This window comes from Capricornis sumatraensis, chromosome 23, assembly GCF_032405125.1.
Source record: "Capricornis sumatraensis isolate serow.1 chromosome 23, serow.2, whole genome shotgun sequence".
NCBI lineage: Eukaryota > Metazoa > Chordata > Mammalia > Artiodactyla > Bovidae > Capricornis > Capricornis sumatraensis.
In genome coordinates this window covers 21589251-21615815 of record NC_091091.1, presented here as the reverse complement: position 1 = coordinate 21615815, position 26565 = coordinate 21589251, and the positions used below count along the sequence as shown (strand labels likewise).

The following is a 26565-nucleotide window of genomic DNA, read 5'->3' as shown; positions in this document are numbered from 1 at the left end:
TGGAGGAGGAAATGGCAACCCACTCCAGTGTTCTTGCCTGGAGAATCCCAGGGACGGGGGAGCCTGGTGGGCTGCCGTCTATGGGGTCGCATAGAGTTGGACATGACTGAAGCGACTTAGCAGCAGCAGCAAGAGAAAAAAAAAATCAGGTTCTCTGTACTGGATGGCCACCTGGTCTCTGAATCCCTTTCATAGCATTCTCATGCAGTCATTGTCCAGTATCTGAAAATTTCCTGGAATGAGGCCCTCACTACATCAGAAAGGTGGTTTAGCACTGACATTTGACATACTGACAAATTCGAATTCCTCCCCGTTGCTTGTCTTTCTCTGCCCTAGTATTATCTTTTGAAACATATGAAGCCGTTCCACTCCTTCACTGGATCTTAAAGGAAGGAACTGGAAAGGCCAGCCACTGCCCATTGCAGAAACCCCCTCAATGTGATCCTCAGCACATGGTCCTTTGCTGACACTGTCAGGGGTGAAATGCATGTTTGTGAAGTGGCCTATTTCTTAATAGGAAGCACTCATAGTTTGGAAGTTCTGCCATTTATGGAATTTAAGTTTTCCCTTCTATAACTTCTACCTCTTGGATATAGTGCCATCCTTGATTCCCGGCTCCCTTAGGTTATTTACACTGGGCAAGTGACTCCAGCCCTCTGAGAGTGGAAAATAGGGGAAATGATAGCACCTAATACATTGGGTTGTTGTAGGATTAAATGAAATAGTCATGTCAAACATTTAACATAGAGCATATAATAGGTGTTCTGAGTATCACTGGGCATTTGACTAGGTGAAACCATTTTTCTCAGAATATATAGTCTTTACTGTCTTGGTTAATAATCAGAGACGTTATGCCTCCTCCATAAAGGGTTGAGAACCAGTTCAGAGCAATACTAATTCTGAGGGGTAATTTAGAATTGGAGAAGAGAAAAAGATAGAGCTGTGAATACCACCTAGTGGCCTTCTAAAGGTATAACAATTTGATCAGTAATGTCAGGTGGCACAGCAGTAAAGGAGTCCGCCTGCCAATGCAGGAGATGCCAGAGACGAGAGTTCGATCCCTGGATCAGAAGATCCCTTGGTGAAGGAAATGGCAACCCACTCCAGTATTCCTGCCAGGAAAATTCCATGGACAAAGGAGCCCAGTGGGCTACAGTCCAGGGGGTTCGCAGAGTCATATATGACTGAGCACAGCACAGCAGCAGTATTTAGGAAAAGTTCAGCTCACTGACCATCAGTTCTATCTGTGGTAAGCTCTCAGCAGACAGAAGAGTTTGATTTCCAACCCATTTTCCAGATCCAGATGAGTTGAGTCTGAGTCCTCCAGATACTAAGGGTAATCACAGATTTTATTTAGGGAGAAGTCAAGTCATCTCTTGGAATTAGTAGAGTGGAATGGGGAAATGTGAAATAATAATGCTTTCTTTTTGCTGATTTCTCCCTGGAAATGAATGATGTTGCTTGTGCCTAACCTGAGACCACTCATTGGCCTCTCTTTCCTCCCAAGTTGTGAGTGAACTTCAGTCCATCCCAGGGCATTTCCTTTCTAGATGGGGTACTGGAAGAAAATAGGTTCCAAGATTTGAAAATGAAAATTCTTAAAGGGAGTTGCTCACAAGAGGCTGACAAATCTTACTTTAATTTTTAAAAATTTTAATTACAGATATACAGAAAAGATACAAGAATAATAGAGTTCTTATATGCATTTCACCCAAATGTCTCAAATGTGAATATTATACTGGGGTTGCTTTTCCTTTATCACTCTCTCTTCATCCCCCTTCTATACACACACACACACACACACACACACACACAATTGCTGCTGCTAAGTCACTTCAGTCATGTCCGACTCTGTGCGACCCCATAGACAGAAGCCCACCAGGCTCTGCCATCCCTGGGATTCTCCAGGCAAGAACACTAGAGTGGGTTGCCATTTCCTTCTCCACACACAAAACTATTTGAGAGTAAATTGCAGACACAATGCCATGTTATTCCTAAAAATAAGGAAATGATCAAAGTCAGGAAATTATCAATGATCCAGTGCTATTATCTAATGAACACATCTTATTACAGTCTCACCAGTTATTCTACTAATAGCCTTTATAGAAAAAGGAAAAAGTATGGCCCAGAATATAATCCTAACTAGATGTTCATATGGAGAAGGCAGTGGCACCCCACTCCAGTGCTCTTGCCTGGAAAATCCCATGGATGGAGGAGCCTGGTAGGCTGTAGTCCATGCTAGGGGTCGGACACGACTAAGCGACGTCACTTTCACTTTTCACTTTCATGCACTGGAGAAGGAAATGGCAACCCACTCCAGTGTTCTTGGCTGGAGAATCCCAGGGACAGGGGAGCCTGATGGGCTGCCGTCTATGGGGTCACGCAGAGTCGGACACGACTGGAGCGACTCAGCAGCAGCAGCAGAGGTTCATATTGCATTTTATTTTCATGATTCTTTAATCTGTCTTAGTCTTTAAAAGATTTGAATACTTTAAAAGTATTTTAGAACAATTTCTTTGTTTTTCATGACCTGTCTAAAAAAATTGACATATTATAAAATTTTTACAGAATTATAGAAATATTAAAGGGTTTCATACTGAATAACATAAATAATAAATTAGTGAGGAAGTAGAAAAAGCTCTTCCTGAAGAGAATGCCAACTAATAAACACAGAAGGAATGATAGAATGAGCAAATCACAGCTTGACAACCAGAATAATAATAATTAGGCAAAAGTCATCAATGGGTGTTAAAACTTGCAGGTTAAAAATTGATTAATAAAGGATATTTGCATAGTTTCAAAGTATTTTCCCATAAAATATGTGTTCATTACAAAAAGAAAAATAATACTTGTATATTGAAGAAAGCTGGAAGACACCATCTTAACAAGGGATCAAAGCTAGTGTCACCAGTAATATGCAGTTAGACAATTTATGCCTCCTGATATCATGCACTGGAAAGGACAGTCTCACTCTGGTATTCCTGACCAAAAATGCATAACCTGAATTTAAACACAAGGAAACACCAGACAAGTCTCATTTGAGGGGCAATCTATAAAGTAAATAGCTTATACTCTTCAAATTCTGCCAGTTAATCAGAAAATTTGTAACTTCCCTTGACAGCCCTACTTTGGTCTAAGATGTGTGTGTCAAAGTGGTCAAGGGGGATCTGGTTCTTCAGGACAAAGGCCAGGTTTTATTTTGATCTTAGAATGCTCTGAGTCCCTCTCTCAGCACAGCTGTGCCCAGCAGATTGCACCAGATTGCACCAAAGGTGCCATGCCCACCTCCTACTCCCAAGGCTGCAGAGTCACTGACTCCAAGGTCCAGGATACCCATCTCCATGGCAAGGCATTTGGCCTTGGCTTTGGCATACTTGCGTTTGGAGGCATTTTTCCAAGGGCATTAATATAGGACAAATAAAAGGAAGCACTACCTGATGCAGAATGTAGAAATTTTTTGGCTCTGGGGAGTAAGAACTAGGAAGTTAAGCTGGCTCAGGAGAGAAAAGTGACTATTTAGAATGACAATGTCAAGAGACAGTTAGAGTGGAGTTTAGTCTTTCTGAGGTGAGTTGGGAAGAGAGGAAGAGAGCTATAACTACAACTTCCCCTTAATTCCCTGGTTTCCCCAATGCCACTGTCAGCCCCTTAGCCAACTCTAGGGGGGTAGATCCCATTAAGGTAGCATCTTTGACCTCAGGTAGTCTCCTCTGGATATTGGAGAAGGAACTCAGGACACAGCCTCTTGGGTTGGTTTCTAGTGACCTATGGAATGACAAGCTCCAGTGCCTATTACTACACCAAAGTGATGTCTGAGCTCTTCTTACACACCCCATCGGACACTGGAATCTCCTTCCAGGCCATCAGCAGCATGGAGGACTTCTGGGATGTGAGTATGAGATCTCCTCTACCTCTCCCCTCTTCTTCACAGTGGCCTAAAGCCTGAGGCCATGGGCCAGGTTTCAGGGCTGTCAAACGGTAGATAAGGCCATATCCAGAGACCAGGGCATTCCAGGATCAGGCTGAGTCATGGGGTCAGGCAAGAATTAATGGGTCAGACCAGACAGAGTTCGGGTAGTGATAGGTTAGAGATCGGGATGATAATCAGAGAGTCAAGTCAGTGCTTAAACTAGTATTGAGAGTCAGAGGTAAAGCAGGACTTCAAAATGTGTTTTAAGTAAAGAGTAAGGCCACATCAGGCTGAGATTTGGCCAGAGTTCATGGGTAGGCTGAAGAGCCCAACAGAAGCAGACTGGAGACAAGCTGGAGGGGGTCAGTGAGTATGGGAAAAGGGAATTCTAAGGGTAAAAGTCAGCAGAGTCTGGGTCAGGTTCAACCCAGTTCGTGATCTAGTTTGCCCAGGGCCCGTTACTGGACAGCTTGTATTGGACCAAATGGTACAACAACCAGAGCCTGGGCCACGGCTCCCACTCCTTCATCTACTATGAGAACCTGCTGCTGGGGGTTCCGAGGCTGCGGCAGCTGCGGGTCCGCAATGACTCCTGCGTGGTGCATGAGGACTTCCGCGAGGACATTCTGAGCTGCTACGATGTCTACTCCTCAGACAAGGAAGAGCAACTCCCCTTTGGGCGCCTCAATGGCACAGCGTGAGTGAGTCCCCCAACCAGTGTCGCAGGGCTTGCCCCTCTGAGCCTGATGCCATCCCAGGTTTGGGAACCATTCCCATTCAGACTTAAAGAGCCTTGGGGGTACTTGATGGGGAGGTGAGAGGCATCTCTCTGAGACCCATCTGTGACTGTTTGGAGACCCTGGTCTGGGTCACTGAGGAACAGAAAAGGCATGTTAGCAGACAGAGCCACAGCCTTCAGAGTTGTCTTCACACACAGGTCCCTGTCACAGCTGCCCTATTCTGGAGGCAGTCTTGCCAGAGGAAGCATCCTTTCTTGCCCAGAAGTCCCTCCTGGGTATGGAGAAGGGATCCACATAAGTCATGGCTGCAAGAATCTGACCCTTGGAGCTAATAGGGGAAGGCAGCAAGGGGCCAAGGATGGATGAGGAATTAGGGAAGAAAGGGGAAAGGGTGAATAGGACAGGAAAGAAGGGGAAAGAAATAAGGGTTCAGGGAGGAAAGTCTGTGGACCAAACAGAGAATCATGGGGCTAAGTAGCCAGGTGCACAACCACAAGAGAAGAAAGGGTCTTTTCTGGGCTACATGCTTTCCTCATGGGGACTACTCAGGCTGCAGTCAAAAGTGGACTTGGGTTTATTATCTGTAGACTTGGGTGACATTGTAAAATATCAGGAGATTTACATTTGAACTTCACTTCAGCCACTAACTAGCTGGATTATCTCAGACATCTGAGTATTAGTTTCATCCTCTATAAAATGTGAATAATATTTTTCCTTCCTTCTCAAATAGTTACGTTAAACAAGATAATATATGTAAAATGTAGATGCGCTATGTATAGGTAATATATATGAAACTGTAAAGCCCAGACAGTTATAAAATGCTGCCTTGGGAACAAATGCTCATTGCCTTGGGAGACCAGCTTCTGGGCCTGGCTCAGACTTCTGCTCTCAGATGGCTTCTTTTGTGACAGATGGACCTACCACTCGCAGGATGAGCTGGGGGGCTCCTCTCACTGGGGCCAGCTTACAAGCTACAGTGGAGGTGGCTACTACCTGGACCTTCCAGGATCTCGACGGGCCTGTGCAGAGGCACTCAGGGGCCTTCAGGAGGGCCTGTGGCTGGACAGGGGCACTCGGGTGGTCTTCATCGACTTCTCAGTCTACAATGCCAACATCAATCTTTTCTGTGTTCTGAGGTGGGTCCCCTTTCCCTGCCTTCCCTCTGTCATCCATGGTTCCCAGTTCGCTTCTCCTCTGCCGGAGACCCTTCCTTAAATGTGTTCCCTATGCTGGGGGAGGGGAGAGGATGGGAGGAACTGTCCCAGCACAGGCCCCACCAGACACCCCCCTCCTCCCACAGACTGGTGGTGGAGTTTCCAGCTACAGGAGGTGCCATCCCATCCTGGCAAATCCGCACAGTTAAGCTGATCCGCTATGTCAGCAACTGGGACTTCTTTATCTTTGGCTGTGAGATTGCCTTCTGCATCTTCATCTTCTACTACATAGTAGAGGAGATCCTAGAGCTCCGCATCCACGGGCTTCATTACCTCAGCAGCATCTGGAACATTCTGGACCTGGCGGTCATCTTGGTGAGGGACAGATGTCTTAGACTTGGGACACCTTGGATGGTGCAGGGAGGCCTACCCTGAGAGGGGCTCCCAGTTCTTCCTTCTGGCATCCCAAGTCCTTGGGACTTCTGGTCAAATCACTGTGTAACAGCTCCCTAGGCCAGAGGCTGATGTGCCCCAGGCTCAGCCCTGGAAGAATCCTATCTCCATGTTTCCTCTCCCTCTGGCCTGTGATCCAGGCCCTGCTACTTTTTTGTACCTGACATTATGTTCCTCTTCTCTTTCTCCCCCTCGTGACCTGTCCCCTTGAAACTCCTGCCTTTTCTCTTCTATTAAAATTTTCTGCCTCTTCATCTTCGTCTCCTTCCTGTTAACAGGACACATGCATTTCTGACCAAGGCTGGAAAGAGGTGGGGGAAATAAAATTGCTTGGCTCCATCTCTCCATGGTCCTTACAATCTACATATTTACCACTGGCCTCACAGCCTTCTCTTGGACTTTAAGCTGTTCCCCCAATCATCCTATCCAGTTCCATTTGAACCTAAGATAGTCAACCACTCAGCAGGGAAAGAGGTGTTTTTTCCCCCCTACCTGTCTTACCCACCCAGGTCTCCCCTGGGACTTCATGGCTGAACTTCCCTTGAGATTCTCTTGACTCGCTGACACTCCCCAACCCCCGTTGTGACAGCTCTCCATTATGGCTGTGGGCTTCCACATATTCCGAACCCTCGAGGTGAATCGGCTGATGGGGAAGCTTCTACAGCAGCCAAACATGTATGCTGACTTTGAGTTCCTCGCCTTCTGGCAGACACAGTACAACAACATGAACGCTGTCAACCTCTTCTTTGCCTGGATCAAGGTACCCTGGGGCTCCGCACCCTCAGCAGCACCTCAGGGCATGCATTCTCCCTTCCCTAGGACTAGTCTCATTTTCCTTGTCTGGTTTTGGCAACTCCTGTGGCCTCCCGAGGCCCCCGGAGTGGACTGTTTCAGGCTTTTCTCTTTCTTCTCTAATTACTTGGTTCAACATGGCCCTTTCAGATATTCAAGTACATCAGCTTCAACAAGACCATGACCCAGCTCTCCTCCACGCTGGCCCGCTGTGCCAAGGACATCCTGGGCTTCGCCGTCATGTTCTTCATCGTGTTTTTCGCCTATGCCCAGCTGGGCTACCTGCTTTTCGGGACCCAAGTGGAAAACTTTAGCACTTTCGTCAAGTGCATGTGTGTGTCCTTCCTCCTCCACTCCCTGGCCCCTCACCCTCTGGCTCTAGGGGTGTGTGTATCCTTGGGGAATTTGGGTGGATGTGTATCTGGGTGTCTCTGTGCTTAAAGCATCTAGATGAGTCCCCAGAAGCCCTAGTGTGTGTACTCAGCATCTCTGACCCTGTTCTGTCTGCATCAGATTGGGTCAGGGGTCTGAGTTCACTGAAGAGCAGTAGGGAGGGAAGTGGGATGGCGTCAAGGTTATGGTTGAGCTCAGGGTGAAGCCCCCATCATGATGTCTCAGCTTCACTCAGTTCCGGATCATCCTTGGGGACTTTGACTACAATGCTATTGACAACGCCAACCGCATCCTGGGACCTGTTTACTTTGTCACCTACGTCTTCTTCGTCTTCTTTGTGCTCCTGGTGAGGGTCCCACTGAAGGATGGGGATTTGGGAACATGAGGAGTGGAGATGTGAATGTCCTGCACGGTAGGGTTTTGCAACCCCCCCCACCCCCAACCCAGGTTCTACACTAATAATTAGGGTGGATTTCTCAAACCAAGGATGGAGAGATGGGGGGCAAGGAGAACCTCTGCATTTTCTGAAGGTTGGCCAGTGTGTGGTCAGCACGGTTAGGCAGTTTGCAGAGTATAAAGGAAGCTGCAGGCTCCCTCCCTAAAATCAAACCTCTGTCCTCCAAGGATGGAAAGAGAAGAAAGGCTACCTCATGGGGAGAAGGGCCTGCCCTTGGAAGCTTTTCTGCCTATTTTCTAAGACCCCGTTTCCCCTGGGGCTCTCTGGCTCTTTCCACTACCATTGTTTTGTATTTGCTCTCTCTCCCTGCCAATTATGAAAGATCTGTGTTTGATTTTTGTTAGAAAAGCCAGCAGGTTTCTTTATTTGATTGGTGGACAGGGATACAGATATGGATTTGGGGATAGATGGTGGAGAGAGCACAATTTTACTCTCACCTTGGAAAGTTTCTGGCTTCAGTGACAAGCAGACCCTTCCATGAAGGGAGCCCGTGGCATATGTTGGGGCATCTTCGTGGCCAGATTACAGCAGTAAGGGAGGACATCAGGTTGATGAGGGGGCATGACTCCCACCCCCACCCCCACAACAGAACAGAAAGGCTGGGCTCTGGGGACCCTGAGATGTGGGGATCAGTGGGCTGCAGAGATGGGGCTGGAGGTGTCGGCCTTTTTGGAACATACGTTGGGACCTTCATAGGGTCCATGGGCTTGACGCTGTCCGTGGATCTGGAAGTGCGCACTCCGGTCCCTGCTTTCTCCTGCAGAACATGTTCCTGGCCATCATCAATGACACATACTCAGAGGTCAAGGAGGAGCTGGCTGGACAAAAGGATGAGCTACAGCTTTCAGACCTCCTGAGACAGGTGACTACTCAGGCTCTTTGAGCCACACATGTGCATCAGGGCCCAGGTCAAGGCTCTGTGTCCTGGTCTGCGCCTCATGGGTTAGGGGCCTGTGCCTTCAGCTTATCCCTGGGATCCTGTCACCCTGTGAGTGCAGGTGGGGACAAGAGATGAGGAGGAGGTTGCAGGCGGGAACCAGGCCTGTTTCTTTTCCCTGTCCAGGGCTACAAGAAGACTCTACGGAGGCTGCGTCTGAGGAAGGAGCAGGTTTCAGATGTGCAGAAGGTCCTGCAGGCTGGGGAGCAGGAGCTCCAGTTCAAGGACTTCACCAGCACCTTGAGGGAGTGAGCAAGCAGAGATCCAACCTTCTCTGACATTGATCTATAAGTCCTTGACCCTCAAGCATATGCCCTTTGCCTATAACCCTCCAATCTTGGCCCATGGGCCTCTGACCTTGTTTTATTGGCCTTTAACCTTGGCTTATAGGTCTCTTATCCTGACCTTCAGAACTGTGCCCCTGGTTTAAAGGACTCTGATCATGTTCTATTCTGGACCTTGTTGAACAACCCTTAGCACTAGTGTAATACCATAATTCCCTAATCATTGTATACATCCCTCACTCCCACAAAACTCTGAGCTTAATTCTATGCTCCCTCACAAACACAGGATTATTTCCTTAGCCATCCTCTCCCTGCTTCTCAGTTAAACATATTAACAAACATTGATCAGATATATTGTGAGTACCAGCTGTGGGCCAGGCATATAATTAAATGAGATAATCTTTGTCTTTCAGGAATTCACAGACATGTAAGCAAATAAACAGAAATCACAGAACAGTGATTCTGTTCCACAACAGAAATAACTAAAAGCGAGGGAACATGGAGGTATAAAAGCACATACAAAGGCAAAGAGGTCTGAAACTGAGCCACATACACAGGAGTAATAAGTAACTGAGCATTGTAAGGCATTAAATGAAAGGTTGGGCAAAGGTGAGGCGGAGAAATGGGCTAAGGCCGCATTGGGAAAAGCCCTGAATACCACTTCTCTATCCAAAGAATAGGCTGCCCAGGAGAGGTTTTAAGCAGGGAAGGAGTGTAGTTAGTCTTGTACTCTTTTTTTTGGGGGGGTGGGGGGAGGGGAGAGACATGCAATGCAGCTTTTGGGATTTTAGTTCCCTGACCAGGGATCAAAACTGGGCCCTTGGCAGTGAAAGTTCAGAGTCCTAACCACTGGACCGCCAGGGAATTCCATAGGCTTGTACTTTAGAAAGCTTAATTACATAGTTGCATTATGAAGGATAGACTTCAGGGGTAGGGGATGAAGGCAAGGCCACAGGGCAGTGGGTAGGGAGCAGGTAGAGGGTGGGTTATTTGGAGGCAAAGAGATTTTGCAATAATTCTTTTAGGAGATCCTGAGGACCTGAACTTAGTCAGCAGGAGTCAGGGAAGGAAGAAATAGATTCAAGGGATGCGGTGAAGGGTTTCAAAGCACGAGACCTTGACATCCCGGCTTTCTCATGTGGCCCTCTTTGTCCCTAGAGAGCAAGACTCTTGCCAGAGTCTAGCAAAAAAAAGTGAGGAGTCCATAATGGAGAGCTCACAGCCATGGCAGGTCAGAGGTCATTTCATCCCCCTGTTCTCTTCAGGCTGGAGCACACAGAGCATGAGATGACCAAGCTCACGGCTGCCTTCACCAGGTTTGACCAAGATGGGAATGGCGTCCTAGATGAGAAGGAGCAGAACGAGAAGCGGCAAAAGCTGGAGGGGGAGAGGGTGAGCCCAGACGGCTGGTGGACAGGCTACAAGGAAACTGCTCATTCTCCTCTTCCTGCAGTACACCCAGAACACAAACCAACTTGGAAATCCTCCAATGGATGGGTGGGAAAGAGCTCTCTAGAATAGTGGTTCTCAAACTGCTGTGCGGTAGAACCCCCTGGTTCTAGGAGTTTTAAAACATCCTCATGCTCAGGCCACACACTCCAGACCAGAATCTCTGGGGGAGTCAGTGGGGGTCAGCCATCATTTGTTTTCAATGTGGTTCTGCCAGAATTGGACACTGGCTGATTTTTAAAAATTAATTTATTTATTCATGGCTGTACTGGATCTCTGTTGCGGGCTTTCTCTAGTTGTGGTGTGCAGGCTTCTCACTGCGGTGGCTTCTCTTCTTGTAGAGCATGGGCTCTAGGACACGTGAGCTTCAGTAGCTGTCATACGTGGGCTCAGTAGTTGCAGCTCCTGGGCTCTAGAGCACAGGCTCAGTGGTTGTGGTGCATGGGCTTAGCTGGTCCCTGGCATAGTGGGATCTTCCCCTATCAGGGACTGGATCCACATCTCCTGCATTGGCAGGTGGATTCTTTACCACTGAACCACCAGCGAAGCCTCATCAGTCATTTTTAAAGCTCCCCAGGTGACTCCAGTGCATAGCCAAGGTTGGTCATCATTGCTCTAAAACACAGCCTCAGGGAGAAAAGGACCAATTGCCGAGGAATCTCTGACAATTCCTTCAGAGCACTTGTCTTCTCCTTGGAGTTCTCAAACTCTGACCCTTAGCTGCCCCTCCTATGCCTCTTCATCCCTAGCCTGCATAGACCAAAAAGCCAAGGGCTAAAGGAGCAGCGCCAGGACACTGTCCCTCCTCTCCCTCAACAGAGCTGGCTTCTAGTGAGTGCCTCATTCATCAGTGCTTCAAGGAGCTTGTGTTTTGTTTCCTGGGGAGGTGATTCTCTCCCAGAGGTTAGGCCAGCTTTGTGTCCAGCACCACCACTCTGATTCCGTTGTCTCTAGAGTTTATAGCAATAACTATAGCCAAAGGCCTGGTCCTGAGAGCCCATTAGAGCAAGTGATGGAGCAGGAGCTGATGACTTCCCAGAGTCAACTTCTCCCTGACCTCTGACTTCCTGATCAGGTGGATGTCCATGCTGAGATTGAGAACTTGGGCTGGTCCATTGTGAGGAGCCCACCAGGCGAGTCGAGTCCAAAGCAGGCTGCCAAAGCAGGTGGCTGGGTTTCGGGAGAAGAATTCTACACGTACGTGCAGCCAGGGGGCCCAGAGCTGACTCTGTTTATGTCGTTCTACCTTGAGCTTCTTTTCACAACCTTCCAACTCCCTATCCTACTCCAGGGAAAACCCCTGTCCCCCTTTAATTCTCCCAGCACCACTGGGCCTTATGTTCTTCCCATCCAGGCACCCCCTGTTCTGTACCCCCTTCCCCTGGAATCACCCAGCTCTCCAGACACACATTTCTGCTCCTTTGGTCTCTCTCAAATCCTGCCCAGGCTCACAAGGAGAGTTTTGCAGCTGGAGACTGTCCTGGAAGGAGTCATGACCCAGATTGATGCCATGGGCTCAAAGCTGATGATGGTGGAGAGAAAGGGGTGGCTGGCTCCTCTTCCGGGCACAGTGAGTGGTCCTTCACCTGGCTCTTCTTGGCTCCCCACAGCTGATCTCTACCATCTATTCCACTCAGTGGATGGAGGCAAAACATTTTTGAAAGACCAGCATTTCATTCTCCTGGGGCAACATGTTGCCAGTAGTCAGTCTGTCAGTGGAGGTCAGAGGGTGGAAAGAAGAACTGAAGTTGGTTTCTCTGGCCTGAGGGTGGCCTTAGCCTCCAGGAGAGGGTCTGGGGTTGGAGAAACAGATCCAGGTAAAAGGAAAGTGGGACACAAACTCCTCCTCCAAGTGACCTGTCCTTCTTTTCTTCCAACAGGGGGAACAAGGCATTTGGGAGCACCTGCAGGCAGCCCCAGCTGTGACTCCAGCCCCCTGGGGACTCTAGGGCAGGCAGGAGAGTAGTGGGGAGGGGTCCTAAAGCTTCAGAGGTTCTTCTGGCACCGCCACCCCGGAAGCTCCCCCAGCACACGCCCTCCACCTCTAGGGCATTGGGTGTTACCACTGCTGCTGCCAAGCCCCACCCTGTGCCTGGCCTTTGGAGCCAAGGTTTCTGTGTGTAGCTGTGTAGGTCTATGAAATATTTCCTGCCGGGCCTCTCACCCCCTTGTGCTCTGAATTCTGCTGTGATAATTTTTTTTTAAGTCAAAAACAATAAAGGAAAGAAGGGTAATAACTTTCCTGAGCATCTGGATAGCCATGATTTGTGAAAAAAGTAGAAGCTGAGAGAAGAGCAATATTTAGATGTCTTCTTACTTGCCAGTGAACCTTTTCCTCTGTGCGTCTTGAGGACAACTGCCGGCAACCATGGGGTTCACTTCTTCCCCATTGGGATTCCCTGTGAAAGAGAAGGGGAAGCCAGAGAGGAGGGGACACTTTCTTGCGTGGGGAGAGTACACTGTTGTAGAGGAGTTGGATTGGTGACCTCACTCAACCTTCCCCAGCAAAGTCCAGGAAGGCTCAGTGGCAAGCTTGCCTCCAGACACGCCACTATACAGGGATGGGGGTGTAAACCAGAACAGAGCTGAAGCCTGAGGAGAAGCTGGCCAAGAAATGACCTCAGGATTCTAGGATCTTTGGATAAAATGTGGGGGACTCTGATTCCCTCCTTCCACAGGACACTGTGGGTTTGCCTGGTGATTATCAATAAAAAAAAAATCCTTAGGAAAACCAGGACTTTGCACTTGCTTTGAGGATGGCAGGAGAAAGAAGAGGGGCTGGAACTGTGACCCATCCTTGTATTAATACTAGGGCTGGAGAAAACTCACCCTCCTGGGAAGTGTAGAGTTGGGGCAGTGACAATGTGAAGAAGCTGGGCTTCCCCAGGAGTCCTGAAGGAAAATCTTCTGACTCATAGGAATGGTTTGAAGTGGTGGACACTATGATTGTCCTATTGGAGGAAGTGGAGGTGGTAATCTAGGGTGTTCTGGTCCTTAGAGTGAAGAGAGTAAGGGGTGTGTGTGTGTTTGTGTGTGTTTCTGTGTGGGCAGTGAGAGTGCAGATGGAGAATAACCAGAGATAAGACAAAAAAGCTCCTACACCAAGATTTCAGGTGTATAGGCCTGCATCTTGACACCTGCTATATATCCCCTCTCTCTTCCCTTGTGATCTTTATTCCTCCCTCATTTTGCACATTCCACTGCTCCCCACTTTCTTTTTTCATCCATTCCCTTCACCCATCCCTGTTCTTCCATCCCATCAAATACATTCTATTTGTATTTGAAACAGCTGAATGCAATTAAGAACACCAGACTGTATCCTCAGTTCTGAAAAATTATAACTGGACTTCCCTGGTGGTTAAGACTCTGTACTCCCAATGTGGACACACGTGTTCCATCCTCTACAGGGTTGGGGGAACTAAGATCCCACATGCCAGGTGGTGTGACCAGAAAAAAAATATTATGATCTAAGCTTTCTTCAAGAAAGGTTATAGCAACGGAAGAGAAACAGGTGCCAGTCTGCAGTCTGAAAAAAAAGGCCCAGTGAGTTGACCTTAATCTAGGACATCAGAAGTGAAGGGAAGTGAAAGTCGTTCAGTCCTGTCCGACTCTCTGCGACCCCATGGACTATACAGTTCATGGAATTCTCCAGGCCTGAACACTGGAGTGGGTAGCCTTTCCCTTCTCCAGGGGATCTTCCCAACCCAGGGATCAAAACCAGGTCTCCCGCATTGCGGGTGGATTCATAACCAGCTGAGCCACAAGGGAAGCCCAAGAATACTGGAGTGGGTAGCCTATCCCTTCTCCAGGGGAACTTCCCGATCCGGGAACCGGGGTCTCCTGCATTGCAGGCGGATTCTTTACCAACTGAGCTATCAGGGAAGCAGAAGAGAGAATATTTTGGCTCAGGTATAACGGCCTGAAGGCTTCCCAGAGCCTGGATGAGACTATCTTCAAAAGCATGGATTTCCTGAACAGTCTTTCAGCGACTAATACCGGCCAGAGTGAGGATTCTCTGGGGAGGGGCTAACTTGTCTCTTTACCACTTATAGTCAGCAGGCTACACTGGGCCATCCCAGAGGTCGTGGGTCTTACTAGGCTAGCGATACTTCCAGGGAGTGGCCGCGGGACTGAGTGCATCCCTCGTTCCAGATGTAGGACCCTTTGTAGCGCATTGACTCACGAAGACTATTTTAGCTTTAAATTTGTCTTAGTGCTTACGCTTGGTTATTATTCATTACTTGAGACATAACTTAGCCCACAAGCGCAGAACCACAGGGCATTGAACCCAGGGCGGGGAGGGCGGGGCTCGCCCAGCGCGCATGCGCAGCACCTCACAACCGGAAGCAGCGCGGGGGCAGGGCATGGCGGCGGCGGCCGAGGGTGTCCCCGCGATCCACCGCGAGGAGCCAGTTCGAGGTATGCGGAGTGGACGGGGATGAAGTGTCCGGTGGGGAGGCCTGAGTCTCCGGGTACGGGCCCGAGATGCCGGGGCTCACCTGGGGGGAGCGGGCAGATCGGAGGGGCGCGCCTGTGTGTGCGCGTGTTTGTCCTGTCAGAGCAACTGAGAAAGAGTGGCCCCGAGGTCAAGTGTGGGCTGAGGCCGGTGCAAGGGAGCAGAGGCATGAGGCAGAGGCGGGTAAGGCAGGAACGAAGCGAGGGACTGGGAATTACGGATATGAGAACGCAGCGGATTTGATGGAATGAGGTCAGGTGGAGGGGTGTGCGGGGAAGCTGCTGCTTGCGGATTAGGACCGGGGCAGGGCGGGGCACTTACTCATTCTCCTTTAATTCAGATGATGTCGCTGTGGAGACTGCTGAGGAAGCAAAAGAGCCTGCTGAGGCTGACATAAATGAGCTCTGCCGGGACATGTTCTCCAAAATGGCAACTTACCTGACTGGGGAGCTGACGGGTGAGGCGCTGTCCGGATGGATGCGGGTAGTGCCGGGCACCACCCGCTGGAGTGGTTTGGCGTTTGGCACCCGCAAACCCGTGAGGTGCTTTAGCAGCGTCAGTGTGCGGCTCCCTCCCTAACCCCATAAACCTAAAAACATGCCTGTTGAAAGTTTGGGGAGGTTAAGAAAGTGTAGGAAAGAAGTCCCTCCCTTCCCTGGAGAAATTCAGGAACTACTTTCAGAAACACAGGATAAACAGCAAGGCCCTACTATGTAGCACAGAGAACTATATTTAATGTCCTATGATAAACCATAATGGAAAAGAATGTAAGGAAAAAAGAGTGTGTGTGTGTGTGTATGGCTGAGTCACTTTGCTGTACAGCAGTAATTACAGCATTGTAAATCAACTGTACTTCAAAAAAAAAAAAAAGTTTGGTGCAGAAACACGTAAGAATACTTAATACAACCCTGCAGGTCTCCATAGGGTAGACTGAGCCTGAGAAAACGAAAAAGAATTCATCACGAAGTGCTTCCTTGGGGGAAGTGTATTTTGAAAGGGGTTGTAAAGAATATAAGAATTCATCGGCGGATAAGTGGGAAATGACTAGTGAGTGAGATGGTATAAGCAACCTGTTTGTTTGGCTAAAGAGATGCACTTATTAGGTTAAAGGGAAATGGGGAGTGATCAGCAAAATTTGGGGTCTATTAGGTTGGTCTGAGGATTTGAGGACCCACTCTTTGAGACATGATTAATTTTTTGGTCCAGTGTGTATTTCCCAGTAAAGCATGACCCATGTGTGGAGGAAGATCCAAAAAATGAAGTCCAGGTCAAATGTAGTTTTTCATAAGGGTCTGTTATATTGTTTCACTTCTCCAGGAAGTTGCTGTGAGCTAAATTTGTGAACCAGAATGTATGAGAAAATGCTTGATGTAGAATAGGAGGGGTTGTGAGTCTCCAACAGCCTATTTATTTGTTTGTTTATTTTTGAGCAAGAGAAACCAAGCAACAAAATCTAGATTTTTTTTAATTTTTTTTTTTTGGCTTTTCTTTAAAAATTCCAAAGACTTGGCAGTGCTCCCATTCTTGCAAGGCTCTAATTGACTAGAGCTGGGCATTGTCTCCTTTAAATGGACCAGCATGGTGCAGTTTGTCCCCACTATTCCCTGTTTTCTCCCTTTTACTGAGACCCGATGTCAGTTGCCATTTATTACTCTTCTGATATTGTTTTTTAGTAGTGGTACAGAAATGGTTTTCTGTACCAATGTCTATCAAAATTGATAAAGTAAATGATAGACTAAGATTAAGAAGATCATACTGTTCCAAGAAATGAGAGTGTATTTCTTTGTAGAAGTGAATAATCTTGTGTTTAATATGCAAACACCTGTCTTGCTTCACTCATTTACATAATATTGCTGGCTCCTGGGTATTTGAGTGTGTCACCGTTATTTGAAAGAGACAAGTCTGATAGCAGTGAGAGTGTGGATATGGAGGAGAGATGGAATAACAACATTTCAGATGAAAAGATATGGTCTGTGACAGAATGATGGTAAAAGGAGTGGAGAGAGGAGCATGGACCCAAGATCATTACGAAAGTGGAATTTATAAGACTTGTTGAAGTGGATATTGAGGGATGGGAGCAGCTAAAGACACGTCTGAGGTTTTAAGCCAGTGGTGCCATCAGCCAAAATAGGCAAGTTGGAAAGAGGAACCATGTTCAGTGTGAAAATAACATTTTCAGCTTGGGCTTTGCTGATTTTAGGTATTACTGGGATACTCGGGTGACTGTTACCAAGACATTCAGGTGACCTGAATATGTGAGTCCAGAGCTCAGAGTGATCAGAGCAGGAGAAACAGATTTGGGAGTCACCTGCCTAGTAGTGTGAGTTTAGGACGTGTAGGAAGAGGTTGCCAAGGAAGACCTTAGAGGCAGATAAGAAGACCTGGACTGAAATCTCAGGGAATGCCTGTATTGGGCAATTAGTTTTTATTAACAGGACTTAAAGTACCTAGATTTACAAATGATTATTATAAAATTAATTTAAAGTGGATTATAATTTCCCTATGATTGTCATTCTTATCTATACAGATACTTTTTTGAGTTTGAAACTCAGAAACTCTGGGAGTGCCATAGGAATGTGCCACCTATGTAAACATCAGCCGTGAGTCACAGCTGAGGAGGAGCTGAGACCTGATAGTTACGGGGGTTGGATGAGAAGAGATCTGGCATAGACACTCAAAAAGAGCAGTTAGATTAGAAAATGCTATAGCAGCCAAGGAAAGGAGCAGTTCATGGAGAGAGGGAGAGCAGTAATGTCAGATACTATGGAGAGGCCCAGGAGGATAATAACTTAGAAAAGGCCAAGGATTTGGTAATTAGGAGAGCACTGACAACCTTTGAGCATGTGATTTCTCTGGGTGTGATTTCTCTGTCTCTGGGAACAGAGACCAGACAGGAACGGTTTATACCAGAGAGTGGTGGTGAGGAGGAAGCAGTGAGTGTAAGTTACTCCTTCAAAAGGGTTAACAGTGAAGCTCCTTTGCTTTACTGAGCGAACGATGTAGGTGTAGAATAGAGGGAGTGCTTTGGGGCTGGAGGAAACTGGAATATAGATAGAGAGGAAGATGCCAGGATGGAGAGAGAGTTTGGAAAGGCAAGGGAAAGGAGATGGTTGAAGAGAAGCTCTGAAGAGGTAGAAGGATTGGGATCAGGCCCACAGGAGGAGAAGGAGCTGTCTTGGCAAGAATAGGAACACTTCTGCCTCTTGAGAATATATTAAGGTACAGAGAAGTGTAGAAGTGAGGCAGAAAGATTGAGGCAGTTTATATGAGTGGGCTTGACTTTTGGGAAAGTTGGAGTAAAGGCCATTTGCTTTGAGTAGGGATGGGGAAGGGAACCAACAATGTGAGAAGCAGGCAAATAGTTTGGAAAAGTCAGTGCCTAAAATGGAATACAGAATCACAAGTAGTAAATGAGTTACTAAGAAGCATTGAGGTCCTAGTTGACTTTATATATATTTTGATATATGTATGTATCTTTTCCCCGTCTCTTCTACATTTATTTGCAAAGCTGTTTTTTTTCCTTATTTTATTTTCAGTTGATGGTAATTGCTTTACTATGTTGTGTTAGCTTCTGCCATACAACAGTGTGAATCAGCTCTAAGTATTCATATGTTCCATCCCTCTTGAACCTTCCCCTCTCCCCTCACCCCCAGGTTGTCACAGAGCACTGGGTTAAAGTTCCCCTGTGTTACAGCAACGTCCGACTAGCTATCTGTTTTACGTATGGTAATGTTTATATCTCAGTGCTGCTCTCTCAATTTGTCCCAACTCTCCTTCCCCCATGTGTCCACAAGTCTGTTTTCTATGTCTCTATTCCTGGCCTACAAATAGGTTCATCAGTACGATTTTTCTAGATTCCGTATGTATGTGTCAATAAACACTATTTGTTCTTCTCTTTCTGACTTAACTTCACTCTGTATAACAGGCTCTAGGTTCATCTGTCTCAATAGGACTGACTCAAGCTCATTCCTTTTTATGGCTGAGTAATATTCCATTATATATATATGTACCACAACTTCTTTATCCTTTCATCTGTCGGTGGACATCTAAGTTGCTTCCATTTCTTGGCTATTGCAAATAGTGTTGTAATGTACATTAGGGTCAGTTCAGTTCAGTTCAGTCGCTCAGTCGTGTCTGACTCTTTGCAACCCCATGAATTGCAGCACGCCAGGCCCCCCTGTCCATCACCAACTCCCGGAGTTCACCCAAACTCATGTCCATCGAGTCGGTGATGCCATCCAGCCATCTCATCCTCTGTCATCCCCTTCTCCTCCTGCCCCCAATCCCTCCCAGCATCAGGGTCTTTTCAAACGAGTCAGCTCTTCGAATCAGGTGGCCAAAGTGTCTTTTTGAATTATGCTTTTCTCAGGGTATATCCCCAGTAGTGGGATTGCTGGGTCATATGGTAGTTTTATTCTTTGTTTTTTAAGGAATCTCAATACTGTTCTCCGTAGTGGCAGTATCAAGTTACATTCGCACCAACAGTGCAAGGGGGTTCCCTTTTCTCCACATCCTCTGCAGCATTTATTGTTTGTAGAGCTTTTAGAAATAATTGTCTTATTTAGCTTTGGCTGTGCTGTCTTCCCTGCTGCATGGGCTTTTCTCTAGCTGTGGCGAGTGGCGCTGCTCTCTTGTTGCAGGGCACGGGCTTCTTGTTGTAGTGGCTTCTCTTTGTTGTGGAGCGTGGGCTCTAGGGCAGTCGGGCTTCAGTAGTTGCAGCGTACAGGCTCAGAGTTGGGGCTCACGAGCTTAGTTGCTCTGCAGCATGTAGGATCTTCCTGGTTCAGGCGTTGAACCCCTTTCTCTTGTATTGACAGGTGGACTCTTTACCACTGAACCACCAAGGGAGCCCCATTTGTAGATTTTTTTTTTTGATGATGGCCATTTTGACCAGTGTTGAGGTGATAACCTCACTGTAGTTTTGATTTGCAATTCTCTAGTAATGAGCGATGTTGAGCTTTTTTTCACATGTTTATTAGCCATCTATATGTATCTGTATTTATGGTGCAATCTGCCCAGTTATATGATGTCATATTAGGGAGACCAAGACTGCTTCACCTCCCTTTTTCTGGTACATGAGTTTATCTTTTCCCTTTCTAACTACAATCCTAAAGCTTCTGGATTTTATTTGGTTTAAATAGTTTGCCAGTTGTTGCCTGAATTCCTACTTAGACATTTAGAATACATATGTGTGTGCATAAGTTGCTTCACTCATATCCTACTCTTTGCGATGCTATGGACTGTAGCCCTCCAGGCTTCTCTGTCCATGGGATTCTCCAGGCAAGAATACTGGAGTGGGTGATCTTCCCAACCCAGGGATCAAACCCACGGCTCCTGCAGCTCCTGCACTGCAGGCAGATTCTTTACTGCTGAGCCACCAGGGAAGCCCTGGAGTACATAAGCAGAGTATAAATGTCATAGATCAGAAGTGGCCTGCTTCTTTCACATTCCCTAGATCCTGCCTTGAACTGCCATTTGGTCATTAATTCCACATTCTAGTCATCTACACAAATCGTAAAGGTATCACATCTTCTGTGTTTGTTTTAAAGCCACCAGTGAAGACTATAAGCTCCTGGAAAATATGAATAAACTAACCAGCCTGAAGTATCTTGAAATGAAAGATATTGCTATAAACATTAGTAGAAACTTAAAGGATTTAAACCAGAAGTGTAAGTAATAATTTTACAATTACACGTGTTTGTTTGTACTTAATGTTCTTTTGTGCTTGGGGCAGTGGAGAAGGGAAGGGAGCATGGTCTCTGTCCTCAGTTAGCTCATTTTCTAAAAGTGAATTACAAAGTTAAAGTGAATTTTTTCCACTCTGAGGATTAGTGTGCTTTGGTGGTATGGTTATTTCTGCTTCTGAATCTTGATTTGATCCATTTATTTCCGGAAAAATGGGGCAGAGGAAAAGTGGCCAGATTCTAGTGAATTAACAATGAAATCTGTAAAGGACTACTTTATAAACAGAAAACCATAACATATATAATCATAAAATGCTGCTTTAGTTGGCAGAATATATTTTCCTGTTGACTTATATTTGTGTTCCCTGTCTATAGGGCCCTCCTTCTTGGTCTGGGAGTACCTAAGAAACTGAGTCAGTAACGGAAAGATTGCTTGAGGAGCAAGGAATTTAAGAGAGGAAAACTAGTAGATGAGAGGGACTTAACTTTGTTTAGGTCACCAGTCATACCTGATTAGCTTGCTACTGTCTTCTAAGGCATGTGCCCTGCCAGTGATCAGAATCATGTCACTCCACCTACTCTGTCTTAGGCAAAGCTGAAGAGACACTAGCATGGTTACTTTCCACCTTTTTCTGCATTCCTTGCTGATGCTGTATAAACCCTGGTCTGTCTTTGTTTTTAAAGATGCTGGACTACAGCCTTATCTGGATCAGATCAACGTAATTGAGGAGCAAGTAGCAGCTCTTGAGCAGGCAGCCTACAAGTTGGATGCATATTCAAAAAAACTGGGTAACCATTTTTTTTTTGTTTTGATTTGATAAGAGCACCCTCCTGCCAGTATGACCTTATATGATAGTTAACATTTACGGTATGCCTACTGTGATCTATTTTAATCTCACAATACGTCTGGAGAGTAACTTTTTATGACTAGTAGTAATAAAATAACATTTCCTGAGTGCTTAATAATATATCAGGCACTGTTCTTAATATTTTGTGCCTATTATTTTTTTTATCCTTTAATCTCTGAGGTAAGTACATTATTTTTAGCCCTGTTCTATTGAAGAGGAAGCTGTGGTTGAAGGAGTTATAACTGGCTTAAGGACAGCAGAGTTGCACAGTGAAAGTGCTTAAGGACACAAACTTAGTAAATAGAAGAGCTGCATTCCAAAGTATGATTGATTTCAAAGCTCAAGCTTTTAATTGTGGTTCAGCAGGCTGAAGCATCTTTAATAATGTAGATACACATCTCAGAAACAGAGTAGACAGTCCAATCAAGGCTTTCTTAAGGGGTTACTTTTCCTTTAATGAAGAAACTGGTACTAGTGTTGATGCCTTGCTACCTGACTGGCTCTTATAGCCATGAGTAAAAATAACACAGTTGTTAAAAAAAAAACAAAACAGTTTTTACCCTAGATACAATTTACATGTTATTTTTAATCATTGACAATTGTTGACTACTTCAAGCGATTGGTTTGTAGCAGACTGAGATTTGACATGGGTGGTAGTTAACATCCACAATTAAATTTACTAAATGGTGACTGTGAACTTTAGAAAGCATTGTGCCAGATGCTTTCAGGGTTTTAAAGAAAGAGGGAATCTGTAACATTAAGGGGTTTACTTGATGGTCTTTTAAATTCCAGTATCTTTCAAAATTGTTTTCCTAGTGTGTATGAGGGATAGGAATAAGAAAATAAAAGGAGAAATGTACTTGAGATTTTAGTCTGGCTCTCAGAGGGTGCCTGGGACAGAGCCTGGAGGGGCGAGTGCTTCCTATGCTTTTCTAAGGCTCCTGGTGGCTCAAGTGCTAATAGGTTTGCTTAACCCTGGTAGGGTGTCTGAGCAGGTGCTGTTGACAGGGCTAGAATGTAGGGAACTCATGTTAGATTCTTGGTTATGTGTGTGGATATTTTGTGGATATTTGACTCCTTAAGTTGTGCACACTGGTTATATTTGGACAGGTATCCAAATATCTGTCCGTAGCTAATATGATAGTTAGCATTTATGGTGTACCCGTAATTTGGATACAGTTTGGACAGCTACAAGGACTGAAGTTAATAGATATTTTTTTAATGTAATAGACATTTTTTAATTTCCCTGGAAATGCTAACTAAAGAGTATCTTTGTAAGAGCTGATTTTGTTTTTTTATGTTTTAATTTTTGGCCACATTGCACGGGGATGTGGGATCTTAGTTCCCCGACCAGGGATCAAACCTGCACCCTCTGCATTGGGAAGTGAAATCTTAATCACTGGACCCGGCGGGGAGTCTTTTTTATTTTTTCTTTCTTTCTCCCTCTCTCTTTTCTTTATAAGAGCCAATTTTAAAAGATATAACTCTTCCTCTCTCTCTCCCCACTGCAGAAGCCAAGTACAAGAAGCTGGAGAAGCGATGAAAAACTACTGTGGGGACGAAGTCTTTTTTAATGTGGGAAGAATGTTTTATAAGACCTGAATCTTGAGGTTGATGAATTGTCAAAACTCCTCAAAAGGCACCTATGCTGGTCGTCCCAGAAACATTGCAACATTGGAGTAAACTGGAGAACTGTGGCTATCCCTGGAGGAACTTCTTTTGAGGCAGAATCCTCAGAAACTCAACACTTATAACTCCTTACCTTTTACTTGAATGCTTCATCATCCATTCAGGACAAAGAGTTTCTCAAAGTTCAGATAAACCTGGGCCTGCCAGTAGAATCAAATGAGAGGACCTCTTTTCCCTGGTAGCAGTTGATTACTATATTATTTTCTTAAATGGTTGGTTTTTGAGTTACTGTGTAAAAGGTGGTTTTTTTCTATCAAGGATGTAATGTATTGCTAACAAGATTCTAAATTAAAAAAGGAAAACAAAACGGTCTTGTTCTTGTCAGTTTATTACCTTGTGAATGTCACTAATTTACTTTTCCGTACATTGCAAATAACAGAAAATCTTAAAACCATCTCAGGCCAGGTCTTCTAGACTGAACAGAAACAGTGAAAGGAGTGTCGTTGCGATAGCTTGGTATATGCGATGGGCCCCTCTGTCTCCTCTTTATGAGTCAGATGGCTAGAGATGGATGACATCTTGGCATGTGTGCTCTCTTTTGGAAATATAACAGGATGTGTATGTGTGTGTATGTTAGGTGGGCAGGTGGGGCTGCCACCCAGGCCACTACTCAATAAGTAAAGTATTTTATAAAATATCTTCCTACTTGTGTCTGCAGTGTCAGGGGAGCTTCCAGGAACCTGACTGTATTCCTTTCAGACTAAAGACATCAGAGGATACTAACTAACCAGTCTAATTTGGAAGACAGTCAATTATATCCAGAGTTGGGTATCAGCTGTTATGAAGGTATCTGAGGTTCCCCAATTCCATTTCCAAAAGAGTTCTTAACTCTGTAATTTCCCACCATTTAAGTTCTAGAAGTCCACCATGATCCTCTGCTTCTCTGAACTATTATTGTGGTCTCTTCTCATCTTAACTATGCCTCTAACCTGTAGTCTATGCTGCTGGCAGATCAGTCTTTCTAAAATGTAAACTGGCCACATTACTCCTGCTTGGAATTGTTTCATGACTTCTCATGCTGTCTTTGAAAAAGCCAGATTTTTTTTTTTTAAACTTAGAAACCAACATCTTAATAAGTATTTCATATTACTTTTGTGTTTCTGAGGAAGTAGTCAAATGTAATTCCCTTTGGTTCTTAATTAAACTTTCTGTAACTGTTTTTCATATAAGATTTGAAGCATTTGGCCAGATACACACCCTGATACAAACTAGCATTTTGAAATTGATATCAATATATAGAGGCAACAATATCCCCAGTTCTATTCAGGGTTCTCCTAAGGTAATGTTGAAAATACCATAATTTTAATCTTTCATTCTATTAATGTATTACATTTATTGATTTGTGTGTGTTGAACCATCTTTGTGGGCTTCCCTTGTGGCTCAGCTGGTAAAGAATCTGCGTGCAATTCAGGAGACCTGGGTTTGATCCCTAGGTTGGGAAGATCCCCTGGAGAAGGGAAAGGCTACCCACTCCAGTATTCTGGCCTGGAGAATTCCATAGACTGGGTTGCAAAGAGTCAGACAACTGAGCGACTTTCACAACAACAACACAACAACCATCTTTGTATCCCAGGATAAATCCCACTTGATCATGTGTATGAGTCTTAATGTGCTATTGAATTTGGTTTGCAAGTATTTTGTTAAGAAGCTTTACATCTATATTCATCAAGGACATTGGCCTGCAGGTTTTTTTTGTAATATCCTAATCTGGCTTTGGTATCAGGGTAATACTCACCTCATGAGTTTAGGAGTATTCCCTCTTCAGATTTTTGGGAAGAGTTTGAGAAAAATTGGTATTACTTCTTTCTTTAGTAGAATTCACCAGTGAAACCATCTGATCCTGGGCTTTTCTTTGTTGGGAGATTTTGATTACTGATTCAAAATCTTTACCCTTTATTGATTTGTTCAGATTTTTCCATTTCTTCCTGACTCAATCTTAGTAAGTCATGTTTCTAGAAATTTATCCATTTCTTCAGATTGTCCCAATTTGTTGGCAGATAATTGCTTATACAGTCTTTGTATTTCAGTAGACTTCCTCTTTCATTAACTTTATTTATTTGAGACCTATCTCTTTGTCTTAGTTAGCCCAGCTAAAGGTTTGTCAATTTTATCTTTTCCAAAACCAACTTAATTTCATTGATCTTTTCTAGTGTTCTCCTGCTCTCTATTTAATTTATTTCTACTCTATTTTTTCCTGCTTTCTGCTAACTTTGGGCTTAGTTTGTTTTTCTTTTTCTAGTTCCTTGAGGTGTAATGTTAGGCTTTTTGAGATCTCTCTTTTTTCTTGATAAACGCATTTATAGCTGTAAACTTCCCTCTTATTTTGCAACATCCATAAATTTTGGTATGTTGTGTTTCCAGTTTCATGTTTCATTTGATTTTCCTTTTGATTTCTGTTTTTGTTCTTTTTGTTGTTCAAGAGTATGGTTTTCATGCATTTGTGAATTTCCAATTTTTCTCCTGTTACTGGATTCTAGTTTTGTGATATTGTATTTAGAAAAGATACTTGATATAGTTTCTATCTTTTTGAATTTGTTGAGACTTGCAGCCAAATACATGATCTATCTTGGAGAATGTTCATGTGCGGTTGGCAAGAATGTGTTTTCTAAATCCATATTTCTTAGCATGCATACAAGGTCCCTATTTCATTCCTTTTTAAAATTTTACTTCCTATTACTCTGAGACTTAACATTGTATTCGGCTGTCATGAGCTACCTTAAATTCCCATGGATGTGGTGTCTTTTTTTTTTCTTTCATAAACTTTCTACTTTACAACAGATTAGATTTGCTGGAAAGTTGTATAGGTAACACAGAATTCCATATACCTAAATTAAAAACAAAAAAGGATAACAGAATTTCATGGTTGAGTTTTCACATCTCAACCACGTTTCCTCTTCCTGAAATGATTACCTGCCCATGCTTGACAAACTTCTCTTATTTAAGATTCAGTCTTGATCTTCACTCCTGGGCTATGCTGTATTGTGCTAAAAGTAGGAAGAACATGTCAATGTACCAGCAATACAGAGACATCGATGTTTATGAGGCAGGTAATTTGATTTTTCAAAAAAAAAAAACATTGTAGAAGTTGTGAGGAAAATCAGAGTTTTTCTGATTTTCTTAAACTTATTTTAAGTTTTAGTTAATTTTGAATTGCTTAGGTTGGCTTTGATGAGTCTACCATGCACCTCAGTTATCAGGAACCCTTGTTTCCATTTCACTACTGTTTTACTGTTTTACATTTTTACTGTTGTCTCCAACCAGTAAGACTGAATTCTCAAAAAAAAAAAAAGTCACTATCATGAAAAACAAAACTAAAAAG

At 44.9% G+C, this 26565-nt stretch overlaps 2 protein-coding genes across 4 annotated transcripts in view; both read left to right on the top strand.

Annotated features, from left to right (window-relative positions):
• Window positions 1-12518, top strand: part of PKD2L1 (polycystin 2 like 1, transient receptor potential cation channel) — a 43523-nt gene extending 31005 nt beyond the window's left edge. For both annotated transcript variants that reach the window (XM_068961599.1, XM_068961600.1), the window contains exons 3-15: window positions 3762-3889; window positions 4354-4607; window positions 5562-5786; window positions 5951-6179; window positions 6847-7017; window positions 7200-7381; window positions 7668-7788; window positions 8663-8761; window positions 8963-9084; window positions 10386-10512; window positions 11645-11766; window positions 12016-12139; window positions 12450-12518. In XM_068961599.1, the coding sequence (XP_068817700.1) occupies window positions 3762-3889; window positions 4354-4607; window positions 5562-5786; window positions 5951-6179; window positions 6847-7017; window positions 7200-7381; window positions 7668-7788; window positions 8663-8761; window positions 8963-9084; window positions 10386-10512; window positions 11645-11766; window positions 12016-12139; window positions 12450-12518 (1973 nt within the window). The remainder of the gene's footprint in view (window positions 1-3761; window positions 3890-4353; window positions 4608-5561; window positions 5787-5950; window positions 6180-6846; window positions 7018-7199; window positions 7382-7667; window positions 7789-8662; window positions 8762-8962; window positions 9085-10385; window positions 10513-11644; window positions 11767-12015; window positions 12140-12449) is intronic.
• Window positions 12519-14921: 2403 nt separating this feature from the next.
• Window positions 14922-23525, top strand: BLOC1S2 (biogenesis of lysosomal organelles complex 1 subunit 2). 2 transcript variants are annotated; one of them, XM_068961585.1, is made up of 5 exons: window positions 14922-14988; window positions 15366-15482; window positions 20575-20694; window positions 21394-21498; window positions 23072-23525. In XM_068961585.1, exons 1-5 carry the CDS (start codon window positions 14934-14936, stop codon window positions 23098-23100), a joined length of 426 nt encoding a protein of 141 aa, XP_068817686.1. In that variant the 5' UTR covers window positions 14922-14933; the 3' UTR covers window positions 23101-23525. The 2 variants fall into 2 exon arrangements, with proteins under 2 accessions (XP_068817686.1, XP_068817685.1); XM_068961584.1 differs by having other exon boundaries at window positions 23069-23525.
• Window positions 23526-26565: the final 3040 nt, after the last annotated feature.

Coding starts and splice junctions, on each gene's coding strand:
- BLOC1S2 (XM_068961584.1), top strand. CDS start 14,934: ATGGCGGCGGCGGCCGAGGGTGTCCCCGCGATCCACCGCGAGGAGCCA. Junction 14,989..15,365: donor CCGCGAGGAGCCAGTTCGAG/GTATGCGGAGTG, acceptor CCTTTAATTCAG/ATGATGTCGCTGTGGAGACT. Junction 20,695..21,393: donor AAAGGATTTAAACCAGAAGT/GTAAGTAATAAT, acceptor TTGTTTTTAAAG/ATGCTGGACTACAGCCTTAT.